Source organism: Hemiscyllium ocellatum, chromosome 15, assembly GCF_020745735.1.
Source record: "Hemiscyllium ocellatum isolate sHemOce1 chromosome 15, sHemOce1.pat.X.cur, whole genome shotgun sequence".
Taxonomy (NCBI): Eukaryota; Metazoa; Chordata; class Chondrichthyes; order Orectolobiformes; family Hemiscylliidae; genus Hemiscyllium; species Hemiscyllium ocellatum.
Window position 1 is genome coordinate 16869453 of NC_083415.1, and position 20175 is coordinate 16889627.

General features: G+C 42.2%; 1 protein-coding gene across 1 annotated transcript in view; it reads left to right on the top strand.

Moving 5' to 3' along the window:
* Positions 1 to 20175, top strand: part of LOC132822897 (protein-glutamine gamma-glutamyltransferase 2-like) — an 82028-nt gene that overhangs the window by 48053 nt on the left and 13800 nt on the right. The window contains exons 7-10 of the mRNA XM_060836292.1: positions 3985 to 4120; positions 10433 to 10536; positions 11601 to 11843; positions 18807 to 19079. Of these exons, the coding sequence (XP_060692275.1) occupies positions 3985 to 4120; positions 10433 to 10536; positions 11601 to 11843; positions 18807 to 19079 (756 nt within the window). The remainder of the gene's footprint in view (positions 1 to 3984; positions 4121 to 10432; positions 10537 to 11600; positions 11844 to 18806; positions 19080 to 20175) is intronic.

The window sequence follows — 20175 nt, forward strand, 5'->3', positions numbered from 1 at the left end:
AAAGCCTAGCATAAGGGTTCTCAAGGCTGCCTGCATTTGGTGAGAGAGGCACATTTAATCATACAGGAAAATAATGGGTGATCATCTGTGATTAAACCTGGAGGCCTGTGGAAAGCCACAAAATAAGGCTCTGAAATGGGCAATTAATACCCACGGTGGAGTGGATCTTCGAAGGGAAAGGCCGCGCTGATAGCCAATTGCCTACACTTACCATGGAATTTCTTCACCCATAAATTTTACCACAGCAGCCCTGCCATCACTTACCTGTGACCTAGCTCGCTTGGTGAGTCTGGGTCTTGGGTGATGTATTACTCCGAACTTAGCACTGCCCAGTGGCAGCTCAGCAAGAAGACTTTCACCATGATGCCTGTGATTGGGCACAAGGTTGGCTGCTCCCCAGCTGAGTGCCTGATAGACACATACTGCATCCAAAAGATAGCAATACTGAGCATTTCCCATTTGATAGATGAGACACAAACTCCTCCCCCCTCCCTGCCACTTCTGCCATTCACCTCAACTATATATTGCCTGTACTGAACAAGGCAGATAAATACCAGTGCAATCCAGGTTTGGAATTGGAACAATACCTTTAAATGACCATCGCAGACGATGTCTGAGGCTCCAGCTATCATTAAAACGGAACCGTGTACCAGTTGGGCAGCTTCCTGTCCTTTTTAAGTGCAGCCGCCCTGGAAACAAAGGCAGGAAGACTTCATCATGTCAGCAATTCTGCTGATACGGTAAACTGTTGGCTTTGAATCAAAAAGCAATGGTTAAAGAAAATGTTCTGGCCTTTGTCCAGTCTGGGAAGCTCTGCTAAAGCCATAATGCAGTGTGTGACATTTTCCACATTTAGATTGTGTGGTCAGGTAAAACAATGCTGAGTTCTGTTGCAATAGATTAGTTTTCAAGGTAATCAGAACCTTCAATTTTGCTCCCTCTTTTACTGAAGGCAGCAACACTTTGTGCAAATAGCCATTCCCTATGTGTGATCCTGAAATCAGGCTGTTCAGCATTTGGAAGCATCACAGTCAAGCCTCGCTCAGTCTTCGCCCTGATGCTGCAACATTTTGGCTTCAGCCACTGAATGACAATCAGCGGAAGGAGTGATTTATGGAATTCCTTGAGTATTTGTTGAATGATCAAAATTAACCAATTAGGATTGTTATAGAGTTACAGTTTTGGAGTCGCAGGGTCTCCTGACTTGCAGGATTTAAAGTGGTATGCAACATAGAACATAGAACTATACAACGCAGAACAGGCCCTTTGGCCCCCAATGTTGCACTGACCTGTGAACTATTCTCAGCTCGTCCCCCTACACTATCCCAAAATCATCCATGTTCTTATCTAAGGATTGTTTAAATCTCCCTAATATGGCTGAGTTGACTGCCCTTACGACTCTCTGCATAAAGAACTTGCCTCTGACATCTATCTTAAATCTATCACTCCACAATTTGTAGTTATACCCTCTTGTAAAAGCTGACGTCATCATTCTAGGAAAACGTCTTTCACTGTCTACCCTACCTAATCCTCTGATCATCTTGTATGTCTCTATCAAATCCCCCCTTAGCCTTCTTCTTTCCAATGAGAACAGACCGAGTCTCTCAGCCTTTCGACATAAGACCTTCCCTCCAGACCAGGCAACATCCTGGTAAATCTCCTCTGCACCTTTTACAATGCTTCCATATCATTTCTGTAATTGGACGAACAGAACTGTACACAATATTCCAAATGTGGCTACACCGGCATTTTGTTATGCAACTGGGCATAAATGCTGGAAGTCTGGCAGCATCCAACAATTGACTTCTCCTCCCACAGGATTCCAGAAGAAGAGCGCTGTACAGTCAGGATGCATTACTGATGAAGTGAAGAGTCAGACATTTTGTGAGGAAAGTCATTATGAGCCATGACAGACTGGAAACCACAAACCTGCTTCAACATGAAAAAAACACTTCAATTCAAAATGGCAAAATTCAGCCCAAAGTATCTCATCCAGAATGAGAACATATTGAGGGAGAGAGAAAATTGCAGCAAATTTAACTTTGACTGTCTATGCATTATTTATTCTTTTCTGGGATTTTGATGTCACTGATATTTGTTCCCAATCTCTCATTGTCCTCAAATCTAACAATTTATTGCAAACAATGTCCAGTGGTCCTAATGGTGCAAGAAAGTTCCAAAGAATTCACTTGGCATGGCTGAGGGAATTTCAAATCTCCATGTATGTAATGCTGGGAACACCATATCTTAGCTCTCTTTAATGGAACCAGAATGAGCAACAAAACATCTCAAATTAATAAAAAAACATTGTGTGGAGAAGGAAGTAGTTGCATCTGCCAAAACTCGTGCCTGAATGATTCAGGTCTGCATGATCCCTGCCAAATTCTAAGTACTAAATACTGTTTATCCTTTGATGTATAAGTTTAATTAAAAGTCTTCTCCTGGAGACTAAATCAAACAATGGGATCCACTCAATCATTAACATATTTGCCTGCAACAGGTTAACGTGGCATACTTTTGCCGGAGATTAAATCAAACAATGGGATCCTCTCAATAATTAACATAATGTTGTCGCAACAGGTTAGCGTGGCATACTTTTACCAGGGTGCATCATTTGTCAAACTTTGCATCAATATTGGCTTTGGTCTCACATTCTTAGACGACACATCTGCTGCTTTCTATGTACACCCAGCCTCTCACAGCACCTTTTGTTTTTCCCTAATGACTGCTGAACAACAATATGCTGTTTCAGTTTATGGTTATAACTGCACTTCTGCAAATGCATGGATTTGAGGCACAGAATGTGAATTTACTTTCCATCCAATGACTCATGCAAAAAGTACTTTACTAAGTTCTAATCTTGAAGTTCCAACTGTCTGACTTATAAATAAACCAAAGATTACCTGAGTTTTGGATAGTCACCAATTAATACTCCATTTCTCTTGCTGGCCACATTCAAGACATTTCAGAGGCAGGGTAACTGCTGCCACAGATCTGGGGCCACCAGATAAGCAGGGCAGGTTTTCCTCCCTAAAGAATGTTAGTGAAGCAGGTAAGTTTTTGCAACACTCATGGATGGTGTCATTGTCACCATTGCTTGACTAGCTTTCAATTCCAAATTTTATTCAATTAATTTAAATTCTACCATTGGCTGTGGTGGGATTTTGACCCATGAGCCCAGTGATGTTACTGCTGAGCTCCTGTCTCCCTCATAATTTCCCATATATACAGTGGTGACTTTTACATCAATTTATAACTGAAGCTATCTTTAAGTGTGATTAGCACGAGGGACACCTTGCCATGCAGTAAAATAGTCAGCGTCTAAACTCAGTTGAGAAAGCCTTTGGATCCAACACAGCAAAAATCAACAACTTATCCGTAGCTCTCCAAGACAGATATGACTCAGGTTTTTGATTGTCTGCAATGAATACACTAGCACTCTTTGTTGCAATGATTGTGGTGTAAAATAATTTCCCATCTAGCTGTTTCCACCCAATTTGTCTTGCAGTCCTGGTCTTAAATATATTTATGTTGATGTGTTAACTGTAAGATGTCACTAACTTGATGAGCTTTTGCTAAGTTTTCCATCATTGGGAGAAGCCTTAACACTTCTATTTTAATTTCCCGTGTTTAAATATGTCTCTCTGAAACCCTAGACGGGATTAAAAGGAAAGGGGCCCTACTGAATCTTCCAGTTATTTATTCTTTCATGTTAACATTTCAAAGCAGCTAACACTTTCATATGGGGACTTTTTCAACAAGCTCATGGACAAAGAATCCAGGAGTAATGTTTCCAGAAGTTATGATATATATTCCCAATGAGCAGCTCTATTCCTAACTACCGTAAACCAATTACCTTTCTTTTTAATCACTTAGAAAAAGTGATAAATAGACAGCTGTTGTTGAATTTAGCCTGGATGGACTGATCCAGTTTCAATTACCATCTGTACAGGACCAACACTAACATTGGGCATTTTGTTCTAGTTTTGAGGTGTTTGGGAATTCCTACCCGGCACATTACAAACTTCAACTCTGCTCATGACACAGACGAGAATCTGAGAGTTGACAGCTTCGTTGATGAGAATGGAAAACGGTTGAAAAAGACTAACGATAGTATCTGGTGAGTGGCATCACATCATGTCCCGCATTCGTGTCAAAACACAACAGAAATTGAAACATTTGCATGATCATTTCAGAGAGATTGTTACCCAATTGCAGTTTATAAAAATGGAATTGGGAGTTGACCTGTTTCTTCACTCTGTGATCTTGTAATAGCCAATGTTACTATTGTAGAAATAAAGAAAAGCTGGATGTAACAGCAAGGAAAATGTTACCTTTCATAGGAAGTGACAGACATGAAGACTGAACTATTTGGGTTAACAAGTTATACAATTATTGGGAATCAATATGATCTGGACCTTCCAAACAGTAGCTCTAAAGATCAGGTAGGTGAGTGAATGGGTAGGCAGATGCCACCGTGGGTGGCACGGTGGCACAGTGGTTAACACTGCTGCCTCACAGTGCCAGAGACCCAGGTTCAATTCCTGCCTCAGGTGCCTCTCTGTGTGGAGTTTGCACATTCTCCCCATGTCTGCGTGGGTTTCCTCTGGGTGCTCCGGTTTCCTCCCACAGTCCAAAAATGTGCAGGTTAGGTGAATTGGCCATGCTAAATTGCCCGTAACGTTAGGTGATGGGGTAAATATAGGGGAATGGGTCTGGGTGGATTGCGCTTCGGTAGGTTGTTGTGGACTTGTTGGGTCAAAGGGCCTGTTTCCACACTGTAAGTAATCTAATCTAAAAAAGATAGGGAGCTGGGTGGATGAGATGAGTCAGTGGATTGGCACATAAGAAGCCAAGTTAAATTTTTCTGTAGTCAATATTGTTTTAATATTTTATCCAAGCAGATTCATTAATGGTTAGATAGGTGGGTAGGAAGATAGGGGTTGTGGTGGTGAATGGGTAAGTTTGGAACTGAGTAGCCATATCAGGGTGGCAATGACTATTCAGGTCAGATCAGTTTTAGTAGTAATCGGATGACCAGGCAGGGTAATCAGGTTCAGTAATGCTAGTCAGATCGTCAGCAGAGGTAGTCAAATTGGTGGTGTGATTGTCTAAGATAATGGTGGTAGTCACGTTGTGGCAGGATGGTGGTTAATTTGGTTCAGTCAAGTTGAAAGGGTAGTTGGTCAGCATAGATACTTGGGTAAGATCATGCAAGGTGGGTCATGAAGTTAAGAGGTAAACAGGCAGGGGGCTGGAAGAACACAGCCAGCCAGGCAGCACCAAGGGGTGGAGAAGTCAACGTTTTGGGTGTAACCCTTCTTGGGACAGGGGTGACCGTAAAGGGAGCTGCAGATAAAGGGTGTGGTAGAGGCAGGGTGGTGAAGTGGCGATAGGTGTAGATAGGTAAAGGGTACGACCTGCTTGGTCAATGGGAGGATTGAATCTGGTTGGTTGCAGGAAGAAGCAAGCAAGGGAGTCAGGGAAAGGAAAGGGAAGTTATTTGAAATTGGAGAACTCAATGTTGAGTTCTCTGGGCTGTAGGCTGAGCAGGTGAAAGATGAAGTGTTGTTACTCCAATTTGCGTTTTGGTTCATTGTGGAAATGGAGGGGGCCAAGGATGGTCACGTTAGAAAGGGAGTGGGAAGGGGAATTAAAATGAGCGGTGAGTGGGAGGTCCGGTTAGCCCCTGCAGGCCAGGCTGCGATGCTCGGTGAAACGTGCTCAGAGTTTGTTTGGTCTCCCCGATGTAGAAAAGTGGTCTTCTCTACAAATATTTGTTGCATTTTAATTTGTAGCATGATGAGCTCTTGTGGCACAGTGGTAGTGTCCCTATCTCTGAATCAGGAGACCTGGGTGCAAGTCCCATTTGTGCCAGAGGTAAGAAATAACAATCTGAGCAGTTTGATTAGGATGGTATCGAGACACTCAACTGATATGCTATTAGCAACAGATGGGATTATAGCTTTGACCTTGGTTGAGTGGTGGTGGTGGCGGTGGTGGTGGATAACATGTGGAAAGTCAAGAAGGGAGCTCACCACTTGTGAAGGGAAAACTAGCAATAGGTAATAAATGCTGCTCACACAGCCATGTCCATGTCTCACAAGTGAATAAAGAAAAGCAAGAAAAGATGACAAATCGTAAGTCCTGTGTTCGAAAGGTGGAGTCAGTCAATCTTTCACCAGCTATGTCGGTTTCTGTTACCATATTTCTGTTACATCATTTTTGTTTTGATTTTTATCCAAACTTCCTCTGCTTTTATTTCAATGTTTATATGAAAATTATCTTAGAATTGAAAAAACTTAAAGCAGGGAAGAAGGTGAATCAGCCCTTCAAACTTGCACTAGCTCTTTGTAAGGACAGTGACCCTTACTCTCACATTACTGTTTTATTTGTCTATGTCTCTGTTGAAGATGCCCTCCAATGCATCTCATCCACATCCCACACCTCCGCCCTCAAACACCACCACCACAAGGACAGACTCCCCTGGTCCTCACCTTCCACCTTACCAACCTCCGCATAAACCGTATCATCCGCCGACGTTTCTGCCACCTCCAAACGGACCCCACCTTCAGGATATATTTCCCTCCCACCCCGTTCTGCTTTCTGCAAAGACCATTCCCTCCATGACTACCTGGTCAGGTCCACGCCCCCCACAACCCACCCTCCCCTCCTGGCACCTTCCCCTGCCACTGCAGGAATTGCAAAACTGCATCCACACCTCCTCCATCACCTCCATCCAAGGCCCCAAAGGAGCCTTCCACATCCATCAAAGTTTCACCTGCACATCCACAATTTATTGTATTCATTGCTCCCAATGCGGTCTCCTCTACATTGGGGAGACTGAATGCCTTCTCGCAGAGCACTTTAGGGAACATCTCCGGGACACCCGCACCAATCAACCCCACCGCCACGTGGCCCAACATTTCGACTCCCCCTCCCAACTCTGCCAAGGACATGCAGGTCCTGGGCCTCCTCCACTGCCACTCCCTCAACCACCCTATGCCTGGAGGAAGAACGCCTCATCTTCCACCTCAGAACACTTCAACCCCAGGGCATCCATTTGAACTTCACCAGTTTCTTCATGTCCCCTCCCCCCACCTTACCCCAGTTCTAATTTCCAGCTCAGCACCAACGTTGTGACTTGTCCTACCTACAAATCTTCCTTCCCACCTATCCGCTCCACCCTCCTCTCTGACCTATCACCTTCATCCCCACCCCCATCCACCTATTGTACTCTTTGCTGCATTCTCCCCAGCCCCACCCCCACCCTCCCATTTATCTCTCCACCCTGGAGGCTCCCTGCCTTCATGCCTGATGAAGGGCTTTTGCCTGAACCATCGTTTTTCCTGCTTCTCGGATGCTGCCTGACGTGCTGTGCTTTTCCAGCACCAGTCTAATCTAGACTCTGATTTCCAGCATCTGCAGTACTCACTTATGCCTCTATATTGCCTAATTCTCTTTTAATATTATTTGCGGAATCAGCTTCTGTTGGTACTTCAGATAGAATTTCCTGTACGCCCAAGAGTCCGTCTCCAATTGTAGTAGATAAAGTAGAAGAAGGAATCTCCGTCTCATGGCATGATTCTAATTAGAAATGATGTTTGACTGAATTGTTATTGCTGGAAACAATTATATTGCAGTTGCTGTGGTTTCCGGAGATTAGTGTTCATGAGACAGAAACTGACTTAACTTTTTGAATTCTGGGGCTCAACTGGGAGTCTAGTAGACGATCCAGAAAATAGGCCTGGACCCTGATATAATAATGGCTGGGAGCCAGACTGAGTTACTGCAATGATTTGTAAAGGGTAGAGCTTCATTTTGATTATTACGAAGTGCTATGGATAGTGCAGCGCTTTCCTATGTAAGGTTACATGTTCTAGCATTACAGTGGACTGGTGTGTGTTGTTATGAAATGGCAGTGAAACCTTCCCTTAATTGAATACCTAGAAAAGCTCACCTCATTTACTGTTAGAATATGAGTGACAGAGAACTCCCAAATTCCCCTATTTAAAGAAAATAATATCAATTTATTCCTTAACTCTAAAAGTGAAAACCAAACAACTATTCACAATTTTAAGCCCCCCTTTCTCTTAACTGCTTATTATCTGCCTTCAACGCTATAACAATATGCTGTTCCAATAAAAACACTTGTTAAAATTACATCAACTTAATTTCAAAATCATATGGCAGTTGTCTTCATCGGTGTATCTCCTTCCAGTGGAAGATCTCCCTGGGTCATCATCTTTCTTTTACTGTGAATTTTTTTTATATGAAACATTACATTTGATAAAGTATTTGGGTCTGTCTCAATGGCAGTTATCTGTCTGACTTTCACAGTGCCTGCTTTTTTTTTAATGCCCCCAACATCAGATTGTCTCATTGTTCGATGTTGGCGAAAACAATAAATTCAAAGTTGATTGGGTTTTAATATCCTGGGGCATAATTCAAACTGATTGGTTAGATTTGAATTATTACCAAAACAGAAATCAAAACTCAGAAATCTATTTCACAGCCAAATGTTACATATTTTCAATTTTCCCAGTACACTCTGAGACTGCTAGCTAGTCATATGACAGGTGCTTGTAAGCTTTCAGTGCAAAACATCATTTACCGGAACTTATTTCTTTATTTTTCTAGTTTGTTCCTATGACCTATAATGCTGGACTATTTATTTCTTTACCTTCCTAATTCTTTTTTGATTCCAAAGAATTTGATCTTCATCTGTACCTGGGTACCTTTGTACCTAAGATGGTGCTATAATGCAGCGATTGTGAACCTTTCACTGTATTTATTTTTGTACACATAACAAAAAAGTCAATTCAATTCAATTCAGCAGCTCAGCTGTTTGACAACAGCTAGTCTTGACACAGTAAGTGCATGGCAAAAGTGAGGACCGCAGATGCTGGAGATTAGAGTCGCAAGTGTGGTGCTGGAAAAGCACAGCAGATCAGGCAGCATCTGAGGAGCAGGAAAATTGATGTTTCAGGCAAAAGCCCTTCATCAGGAATGAGGTTGAGAGCTTCGGGATGGACAGATAAATGGAAGGGGGCTGGGACTATGGAGAAGGTAGTTGAGAGTGCAATAGGTGGATGAAGTTGGGGGTAATGATGATAAGTCAGAGGGGAAGGTGGAGGCGATAGGTGGGAAGGAAGATGGACAGATAGAACAGATCAAGAGGGTGGTGCTGAGCTGGCAGGTTGGATCTGGGATAAGGTGGGTGGAGGGGAAATGAGGAAACTGGTGAAATCCACATTGATGTCATGGGGCTGGAGGGTCCCGAGGTGGAAGATGAGGCATTCCTCCGCCAAGCTTTGGGTGGTTACTCCCTAACCACATGAGGAAAGCCACATCTTCAAAGCTGGCACAGAGTTTGGTTTGGTGGGGTAGATGGGAGCGGAGTTGGGGGTGATAGAGGCTGATACCTTTCTGTTAAATCTGTTCCTGCAATGAATTCTACAGGATTCAAATTGTCTTGCTGACCTGCATCTCAATGGAGGTTCCCACATGTGCCATTTAAAAAGCTTCCAAACACTGCTATGTAGTTGAAGGCGTGTATTATACCTTTAAGAGAGGGTAAATGATGTTTTGCACTGAGAGCTTACAAGCACCTGTCATATGACTAGCTAGCAGTCTCAGAGTGTACTGGGAAAATTGAAAATATGTAACATTTGGCTGTGAAATAGATTTCTGAGTTTTGATTTCTGTTTTGGCAATAATTCAAATCTAACCAATCAGTTTGAATTATGCCCCAGAATACTAAAACTAATCAACTTTGAATTTATTATGACCCCAGGGAAAAGACTTTGCCTATTTACCCTATCCATGCCCCTCATAATTTTGTAAACCTCTTCGTTGATTTTTTTAAAAGAAAGCTACCAAACAATTTTCCACAATTTCAGCTTCTTAAAGATAGTTCTGAGGGTAGGGTATGAGGTAGGGGATAGCTATCTGAAACTGAGAACACAACAACAGTGCATTGAAATGTTAAATTGGTGTAATTTTCAACCCTGACTATGTGAATGCTTTATGAAGACAACAGACCAGGATTAAGTACTGGGAAGATCCAGAGTGTACAAATATATTAACATCCATTTGTGGACCTTTGCAAAAGTTTCATTCAGAAGAATAAACAACTGGGATTGAGTCTATGGTCAGGTGGATAGCATGAAGCCTGTGGAAGGAAGGACTTCATATACAGAGTGACATTGACAATTTGATGTAGTTTTAAGGGTGTGTTGTGAGGGCCATAATCTATTTAATGATCGGGAAGTTCCTGCATTCATATCTCTCATGCCAGTTCTTGATTTCACATCTACTTCAAAGAAGACTTGCTGCTTACCTGTAAAACTAGGCTGACACCTAATTATAAAAATCCGACCAAGTGGCCAAAGCAGTGCTTTGACTATAATTATTTTCTGTAACAATGAAGGAATTACCACTGTTGGGTAGAGTCTTGGATGGCGCGTCCTGATCTGAAACCAGGCTACGATGGTTGGCAGGTACTTGACCCAACACCACAGGAGAAAAGTGAAGGTCAGTGCAAATAGCATGGAGTGTATAATACGTGCCATTTAACATTATTTGCTTAAAGACTTTTCTTTGCAAAGGGAATTGTTACCATCCTGTGGTGTAGTTAATTGTTTTCTAAAGGAATATTCATTAGATACAGAAATCAACTGCAGATTGTCATCTAATAAATTAGCAATAACTAACCTTTCAACTAAATAGAGCATACAGTCTGTTTGATTCCACTACAGTTTACTGGCCTGGCAAATTATACACCTGGCCGATGTTTGCCTGGAAACATTACTCCCACGTCCTTCACTCTCTTTTTTTACAAATGCAAAAACATTCTTTCAGTTGGGTGCTGGAAATCTTAAGCCAGGGCAAAAAGCATTGGAAAAAAATTGGTAGGTCAGGCAGCATCTTTGGCTGGAAGCAGAGTTCATGTCTTTCTGTAAAGTCACCGATCTGAAATGCTATCTCTGCTTTTCTCTGCTGTCGCATCCTGACCTGCTAAACTATTCCAGCGTTTTCTCTTTCTATTTTGGTCTTTTCAGACCAGAAATGAAGGATTTATAAGAAGCTATGAATTGACTTCATGAGCATACAGTCACCTTTAATTATCTATATATGCCCAGGTAAATCAATTCATTTCTGAGTACCTGAGCACAAAAGGTACAAGGTGGGTTAAAAAGTAAACAACTGTCCTCCAGATCTGAGACAACAGTGCAGGAAATAAAAGTAAATCAGACATTCAGGAGATCGATATAAGTCAAGAATGGGTCCATCATCTTTATGCTGATTTACAGCAATGTAAAGCCATCAGCTTAACAAATTTAACTTACAGTTTATGTCATCTGAACCCAAGATGAAATTACTGCCTATCGATTACTTCTGAATAATTGTTGTTGGCCATGCATAAGCATATCATTGACAAATTAACCGTTCAAAATGACTATATAAGTAACCTACAGACTGTTACAAAGATTTGATAATTCCAAGTTATTGCATATTTTAGAAATTGTTCAAGACATGCAGAATCCAATAGTTGTGCTGTTGACATTTCAATGACTATTACTTTGTTTTCATTTCAGGAATCTATTGCTGTGGACCAGCTCCAGTTAAAGCCATTAAAGAGGGAGATATCAATCAGAAATTTGACATCCCATTTGTCTTTGCTGAAGTCAATGCAGATGTAGTGGACTGGCTTGTCCTTAATGATGGAACTAAAAAACAGATTGATGTTAATCATCAATTAGTCGGTCAGAAAATCAGTACAAAGGCTGTTGGCAGTGATGAACGTGAAGATATTACAAACAATTACAAATATGAGGAGGGTAGGCCTTGGTTACATTGGTGTAAAAAATGGCATGAATTTCAAGTTAAGGAAAATATAAAAACAGTCTTAGTGAATTATATTTAATCATTCTAAATAGTGTGGTGAAAATTGAGATGCTTGAATACAGTTGTATTACAGCAAACTCAGCAAGAATTTCTAGGGAAAGATAGCGAGACTAAATTAAAGAATATTTGTTGAATGTTTAACCAACAGTCCTATTGGGAAGAGTGCACTTGAAATCAAGTCCCACTATTTCACAAGTTATCACAGATGTAGAAATGGTCAAGTTGATCATTAAAGTGATTAATTTGCCTGACTACTACCTGAGACAAAATAAGCTCAACCAGCTTTCATCAGTAAATAAGAAAATGAAACTGAAAACAAACTTATCCTTTAGCAAGTAGCAAACTGGAATATTAATTATCAATATGCACATTTAAACTTTATATCCAAACAAACCTTTGCCTTAATTCCCAAAATGGATGGATAGTTCCATGGAACTATCATGTGTGGAAATCATTGCCAAGAAAGAACGAAACTTCAGGGATTCAAGAGTCCAAACCAGAAGGGAGGAATGGTGACTTTTTTCACTGTTTTATTTGGTTTCAGCAATTTATCACACCGATGTCAACCGAGGCAATCGTTAGTTCATTATTTGGTCAGTTTATTCTTAAAAATAACTTGATATTTTGTTACCACACCTCAACCTCAAAACATTTACCACCATAAAATACCACCTATTTTACTCAATGGATTGCACTGGTTCTGCCTGGATGGCATAAATACAAGAGAATATTTGCAGGGTTATAGGCCAATGACAGGGATTAATTCAATAACATTTCAGAGAGACATCATGTGCTGAATGGGCTGAATAGCCTCTTGTACTGTATTATTCTGTGATTGTATGATTTTCCTGTTGCAGATTGTGCAGCAGAATTGCCACCACAAAAGGAGATCCCTTTCAGGTGAAGGGGAAACCTTATTAGGGATGTTCCATAAGTTACCGTGAAGGACACTGAATGATTCTTCACTCTTATTACCATCTCTATGTTAATCAGAGCAGCCATGGTGTGGAACATGGCATCCATTCTCTGACACTTAGAAAACTTCTGCAGGGTGTTAAGTAAAAGATTATTTTCCCAAGCCCCATATCTCAAACTACCATTGCAGTCAAGAATCGATGCTGGGTCCACTACTTTTCATCATTCATATAAATGATTTGGATATGAGCATAAAAGGTATAGTTAGTAAATTTGCAGATGACAACAAAATTGGAAGTGTAGTGGACAGTGAAGAAGGTTACCTCAGATTACAATGGCTCATCTGGTCAAGATCCCAATGGCCTGAGGAGTGGCAGATAGAGTTTAATTTGATAAATGCGAGGTGCTGCAATTTTGAAAAGCAAATCAGAACAGGACTTACATACAAAATGGTAAGGTCAGAGGGAGTGTTGCTGAACAAAGAGACCTTGGAGTGCAGGTTCATGGCTCCTTGAAAGTGGAGTTGCAGGTAGATAGGATAGTGAAGAAGGCTTTTGGTATACTTTCCTTTATTGGTGAGACCATTGAGTACAGGAGTTGGGAGGTCATGTTGCGGCTGTACAGGATATTGGTTAGGCCACTTTTGGAATATTGCATGCAATTCTGGTCTTCTCACTGTCGGAAGGATGTTTGGAAACTTGAAAGGGTTCAGAAAAGAATTACAAGGATGTCGCCATGGTTGGAGGATTTGAGCTATAGGGAGAGGTTGAAGAGGCTGGGGCTGTTTTCACTGGAGTGTCAGAGGCTGCGGGATGACCTGATAGATAGAGGTTTATAAAATCATGAGGGGCACTGGCAGATTCTGGATTAGTGGTGCTGGAAGAGCACAGGATAAGTAGACAAAGTCTTTTCCCTGGGGTGGTGAAGTCTAGAACTAGAGGACATAAATTTAGGATGAGAGGGGAAAGATATAAAAGAGACCTAAGGGGCAACATTTTTACGCAGAGAGTAGTACATGTATGGAATGAGCTGCCAAAGGAAATGGTGGAGGCTAGTACAATTGCAACGTTTAAAAGGCATCAGGATGAGTATATGAATAGGAAGGATTTGGAGGGATATAGGCTGGGTGCTGGCAAGTGGGACTAGATTAGTTTGGGATATCTGGTCGGCATGGGTGAGTTGGACCAAAGGGTCTGTTTCCATTCTGTACATCTCCATGACTCTATGAGATTCCAGATTCACTCTCCTTATCCTAGAATCCCTACAGTGCAGATTGAGGCCATTCCACCTATTGAGTCTGCACTAACCCCTGAAATGCATCATAATCCCCCACAATTCAGCATTTCCGATGCATGCTTTTAGAATGTGGGAACAACCAGAGCATTTGGAAGAAACCCGTAGGGAGAATGTGCAGTCTCTGTACTTAGAATCACCCAAGGCTGGAATTGAACCCAAATCCCTGGTGCTTTAAGGAGCAATGCTAACCACTGTACCATCCATCTTCCATGTGATAGCATCTGCTTAAGGGTAGTACAGCAAAGACATGCAACTTTTTAGAAAACTCTCATTTTAGTTGGCTAAATGAGTTGAAGTATGGTAACTATTTTTAATTGTTTTCATGCCCAGCTAGCTCATTAACAGAGCCTAAGATCGTTAATCTCAGATTCATTGGGTTTGAGCCCAGTGTCAGGTGCCAATGTTTTATCCAGTCAATGTTTGTTGCAGTATCAACTAAGAAGGGAGTTAAAGACTATGAGGTATAGGTGTGTAGCGATTGCAACCAGGTGGACCTTGTTGACTATGAGGTCATTGATTGAGATTAACCTGCACCAATCAGGAAGCCCTGGCAGACCAATATAAACAGGAGATTGATAAGAGAACGGCAATGGAGTTAATAGAATTACATTGAAAATTAAACAATTGGAGTTGCAGAATAAGGAAAGAGGAGGAAGAAAGAGAAATATAAACAGGAGATTAAACTAAGCACTCCTGTTGCGAGGTGGTAGCATGGGGGAGAAAAAGAAAAAGAAATAAATAGGAGTAACTGAGGTTCTGTTCGCAATGAGAAAAATAAACAGTTGGGGCAGGTCAGAGGACCTCCTCGTGGGTCTGTTCCTGGGCCTGGTCAAACTGGCAAGAAACAGGTTCAGGCAGCGGGCCGTGGAGGGGGTCATTATGGTTGATTGCCTGCCCCTCTTCCGCAGTTATGTCAGAGCCTGGGTTAAAAAAAAATAAACAGGGGCTTCTACCAAAAACCGCAAGGTTTTCAGGGAGAGGAGGCTCCACAGGGTGTGGAGTGCTTTATTTCCCCCTCTGATTCTATATTGATTTAGTCCCTGCCCTCCCCTTTACCCTTTTTGATCACTTAGGCATTGCCCTTTGATGTGAAGGGCACTGCTTGTCACTGGCCACTCGGGTGTTTTCTTTCTTCTTGGTGGTGCAAATTGAATAAGGTTTTCTGCACATGTTTTTTCACCATATCCTACACATGCACACAACATGGGTGCTGGGAAAAATAAGCGCTACCTCCGTTTGGCCGTAGTGTGGGCGTTTAAACTTTTAAAAAGGACATTTTAACCAGGAGATTTAGAATTTCCTCAGTTGAAGGGGACTGACTTAAAAATTATGTATAAACAGGAGATTTAGAATCTGCTGAGTTCAGGGGACTGGCTCTGAGCTGGCTGTCCACAAGTAAATAAAGGGTGTCTTGGTGATAAGATACCAGCCTCTTTACAGTTATTTTCACGGTTGTAATGCAGGGTCAAAGCCACATTAAAATCAGTTGTGATCTTATTAAATGTTGGATCGGGCTTGAGTGGCTGACCTACCCATGCTGTTAAATAATTGTAACTTAAAAGCAATGCAAAATCAAACAGTCAAAAATATAGTTCAGAAAGTTTTAACTTGCAAAGGAAGGACTGAACTTTTCAGTAGGGAATAGAATGTACTTTCAGGGTTCTGCATTGGAACAGGAAGTTGTTTCATTAGCACGAGTGAAAATGGGGAAATAATGCTTAAATGGGGAATTGAGTGTAGGGAGGTTAGGAACAAGGCATCGATCTCGAAGGAGGGTGCCGGTAAACAGGAACGTGGCTTGAAGTGTGTATACTTCAGTGCCAGAAGTATAAGAAATAAGGTAGGTGAACTTGCAGCATGGGTTGGAACCTGGAACTTCGATGTTGTGGCCATTACAGAGATGTGAGTAGAACAGGGACAGGAATGGCTATTGCAGGTTCCAGGGTTTAAATGTTTTAGTAGGGTCAGAAGTGGGGGTATAAGAGGGGGAGGTGTGGCATTGCTTGTCAAGGATAGTATTACAGTGGTGGAAAGGATAAAGGAGGAAGACTTGCTATCTGAGGTAGTTTGGGCTGAGGTTAGAAATAGGAAAGGTGAGGTCACCCTGTTAGGAGTTTTCTACAGGCCTCCTAATAGTTCGAGAGATGTAGAGGAAAGTATTGCATGGATGATTCAGGAGAAGAGTGAAAGTAGTAGAGTGGTTGTTATGGGCGACTTTAATTTCCCTGATATTGACTGGGAAAGCTATAGCTCGAGTTCGTTAGATGAGTCAGTGTTTGTCCAATGTGTGCAGGAGGGTTTCCTGACACAATATGTAGACAGGCCAACAAGAGGTGAGGCCATACTGGATTTGGTTCTAGGTAATGAACCAGATCAGGTGTTAGACTTGGAGGTAGGTGAGCACTTTGGGGACAGTGACCACAACTCGGTGACTTTTACTCTAGTGATGGAGAGGGATAAGTGTGCACTGCAGGGCAGGAGTTATAGCTGGGGGCAGGGAAATTATGATGCGGTGAGGCATGTCTTAGGATGTGTGGATTGGAAAAATAGGCTTCAAGGGAAGGACACAAATGATATGTGGAGCTTGTTCAAGGAGCAGCTATTGGGTGTCCTTGATAAGTATGTACCAGTCAGGCAGGGAGGAAAGGGTCTTGTGAGGGAGCCATGGTTTAATAAGGAATTGGAATCCCTTGTAAAAGGGAAGAGGGCGGCCTATGTAAAGATGAGGCATAAAGGTTCAATTGGGGCGATTGAGTGTTATAAGGTAGCCAGGAAGGATCTAAAGAGAGAGCTAAGAGCAGCGAGAAGGGGACATGTAAAGTCCTTGGTTGGTAGGATTAGGGAAAACCCAAAGGCTTTCTATAGGTATGTCAGGAATAAAAGGATGACTAGGGTAGGTATCGGTCCAGTCAAGGATACTAGTGGGAAGTTGTGCGTGGAGGCGGAGGAGATTGGAGAGACACTAAATCAATACTTTTTGTCAGTATTCACTCAGGAACAGGACATTGTTGCTGATGTGAATATTGAGTCACAACTGATTAGAATGGATGGCTTTGAGGTACGTAGGGAAGAGGTCCAGGGAATACTGGAAAGGGTGAAAATAGATAAGTCCCCTGGGCCTGATGGCATTTATCCTAGGATCCTCTGGGAAGCTAGGGAGGAGATAGCGGAGCCATTGGCCTTGATTTTTATGTCGTCATTGTCTACAGGAATAGTGCCAGAAGACTGGAGGATAGCGAATGTGGTCCCCTTGTTCAAGAAGGGGAGTAGGGATAACCCTAGTAACTATAGGCCAGTGAGTCTCACTTCTGTTATGGGCAAAGTCTTAGAGAGAATTGTAAGGGATAGGATTTATGAACATCTGGATAGGAATAATGTGATCAAGGATAGTCAGCATGGTTTTGTGAAGGGCAGGTCGTGCCTCACAAACCTTATTGAGTTCTTTGAGAAGGTGACCAAGGAAGTGGACGAGGGTAAAGCAGTAGATGTGGTGTATATGGATTTTAGCAAGGCGTTCGATAAGGTACCCCATGGTAGGCTACTGCACAAATTACGGAGGTATGGCATTGATGGTGCATTAGAGATTAGGATTAGGAATTAGCTGGCTGGAAGGAGACAGAGGGTAGTAGTTGATGGTGAAGGTTCATCTTGGAGTGCAGTTACTAGCGGTGTTCCACAAGGATCTGTTTTGGGACCATTGCTGTTTGTCATTTTTATAAATGACCTGGAGGAGGGGCTTGAAGGCTGGGTGAGCAAGTTTGCGGATGATACGAAAGTCGGTGGAGTGGTGGACAGCGAAGAAGGATGTGGCAGGTTACAGCGGGATGTAGATAAGTTGCAGAGCTGGGCAGAAAGGTGGCAAATGGAGTTCAATGTAGCTAAGTATGAAGTCATTCACTTTGGTAAGAGTAACAAGAAGATGGATTACTGGGCTAATGGTAGGCTACTTGGTAGTGTGGATGAGCAGAGGGATCTTGGTGTCCATGTACACAGATCTCTGAAAGTTACCACCCAGGTAAATAGTGCTGTGACGAAGGCATTTGGCGTACTGGGCTTTATTGGTGGAGGAATTGAGTTCCGGAGTCCTGAGGTCATGTTGCAGTTGTATAAGACTCTGGTGCGGCCTCATCTGGAGTATTGTGTGCAGTTTTGGTCGCCATACTATAGGAAGGATGTGGAGGCACTGGAACGGGTACAGAGGAGGTTTACCAGGATGTTGCCTGGCATGGTAGGAAGATTGTATGAGGAAAGGCTGAGGCAATTGGGGCTATTCTCATTGGAGAAAAGAAGGTTTAGGGGAGATTTGATAGAGGTGTACAAGATGATTAGGGGTTTAGATAGGGTTGACAGTGAGAACCTTTTTCCGCTAATGGAGTCAGCTGTTACTAGGGGACACAGCTTTAAATTAAGGGGAGGTTGGTATAGGACAGATGTTAGGGGTAGATTCTTTACTCAGCGAATTGTGAGTTCATGGAATGCCCTGCCAGTATCAGTGGTGGACTCTCCCTCTTTATGGTCATTTAAGCGGGCATTGGATAAGCATATGGAGGTTATTGGGCTAGTGTAGGTTATGTAGGCTTCAGTCGGCACGACATCGAGGGCCGAAGGGCCTGTACTGCGCTGTATTTTTCTATGTTCTAAGTTGTCGACTCTTCTAATATATTTTTGTAATCGCTTTCACAAAGGTTCTGAGGAAGGAAATAAAGCTTTCATGAAAGCAGACATGAAGAACAAACTGTCTAAAAAGCCAGAGCAGAAATTCTTCATAAAATTGATACCTCAGAAAGTCAATATGAACGGGGCTGACCTTGAGGTCAGTGCCATTATCAGGAATAATACCTCAGAGGTGAAGAAATGCAAGCTGTACCTGTGTGCCCGAACAATCATGTACAATGGACAACCAGTCTCGGAGTGTGCCTGGAAACATCCAGTTGACATCGAAATTCAACCACAGGAAGGTAATGCCAAATATGCATCAAAGTGCATTCAGCCTGTGAAAAATGGTTTAAACTATGCCACTGTAAAGTCATGTCAATTGTTCTTGGTTCAGTGGTTGGATGGTTTGTTTGTAATGCAGAGTGCTATCATCAGCATGGATTGAATTCCTGCACTGGCTCAGGTTGTCATGAAGGACCTTTCCCCTCAGCTAAGGTGTGGTGACCCTCAGGTTAAATCACCACCAGTTGTCACTTCCTAATGAGAGAGAAGCTCTATGGTCTGTTGAAATGATGGTAACTTTATCTTACCCTTTTAAAATTGTTCCAATTTCACCTCTAACCCTAGATATGTCATTCTATATGGATTTTTTCAGCTGTTAAACTGGTGAGGCATCATCTGAAATCAGAGATAAAGTGACTTTAGCAGAAAAAAATACGTTAATGCACAAAGTTGTGCAAATAACATTCCTAGAATGCAATATATTGAGCACCATATGCACGTTTGGACATCCCAAGATCGAAAAGCATTGAAATCCTCTCAACCATGCAGAGCAAATTGATCAGCCTGTTACTCAGAACAAGAAGATTTAGTTACAGCAGAGAAAAAAGGAGCTACTAAGATTGTTTATGAAGCAGGGTAAGATGTGATTTAATGGCACTTTTATGAATTAATGCATGATTTTAGGAGGATGTCTAGGGAAAAGCTATTCCATCTATCACCCAGTGACAAGGAATCATTCACTTTGCACAGCACTGAGATGTGGAAAGGAGTCGAGAGAAATAGATTTGGAGTTTCCACCCAGTTTTACTTTTCCTTTGAGATGAAATCAGTGTAATGCCTGTGAATTATAAAAACAAATTAAGCATTCAGCAAAAACTATGTTTCCACAATTTTTCTGCTAGTTTAAGTAGTGCACATCACACTGGAAGGAGGAGAAAGCGAGGACTGCAGATGCTGGAGATCAGAGCTGAAAATGTGATGCTGGAAAAGCACAGCAGGTCAGGCAGCATCCAAGGAACAGGAGAATCGACGTTTCGGGCATGAGCCCTTCTTCACATCACACTGGAAGCCTACACTTTCACAAACCAGTTACACACTTCCCGAAGGAAGTTAATC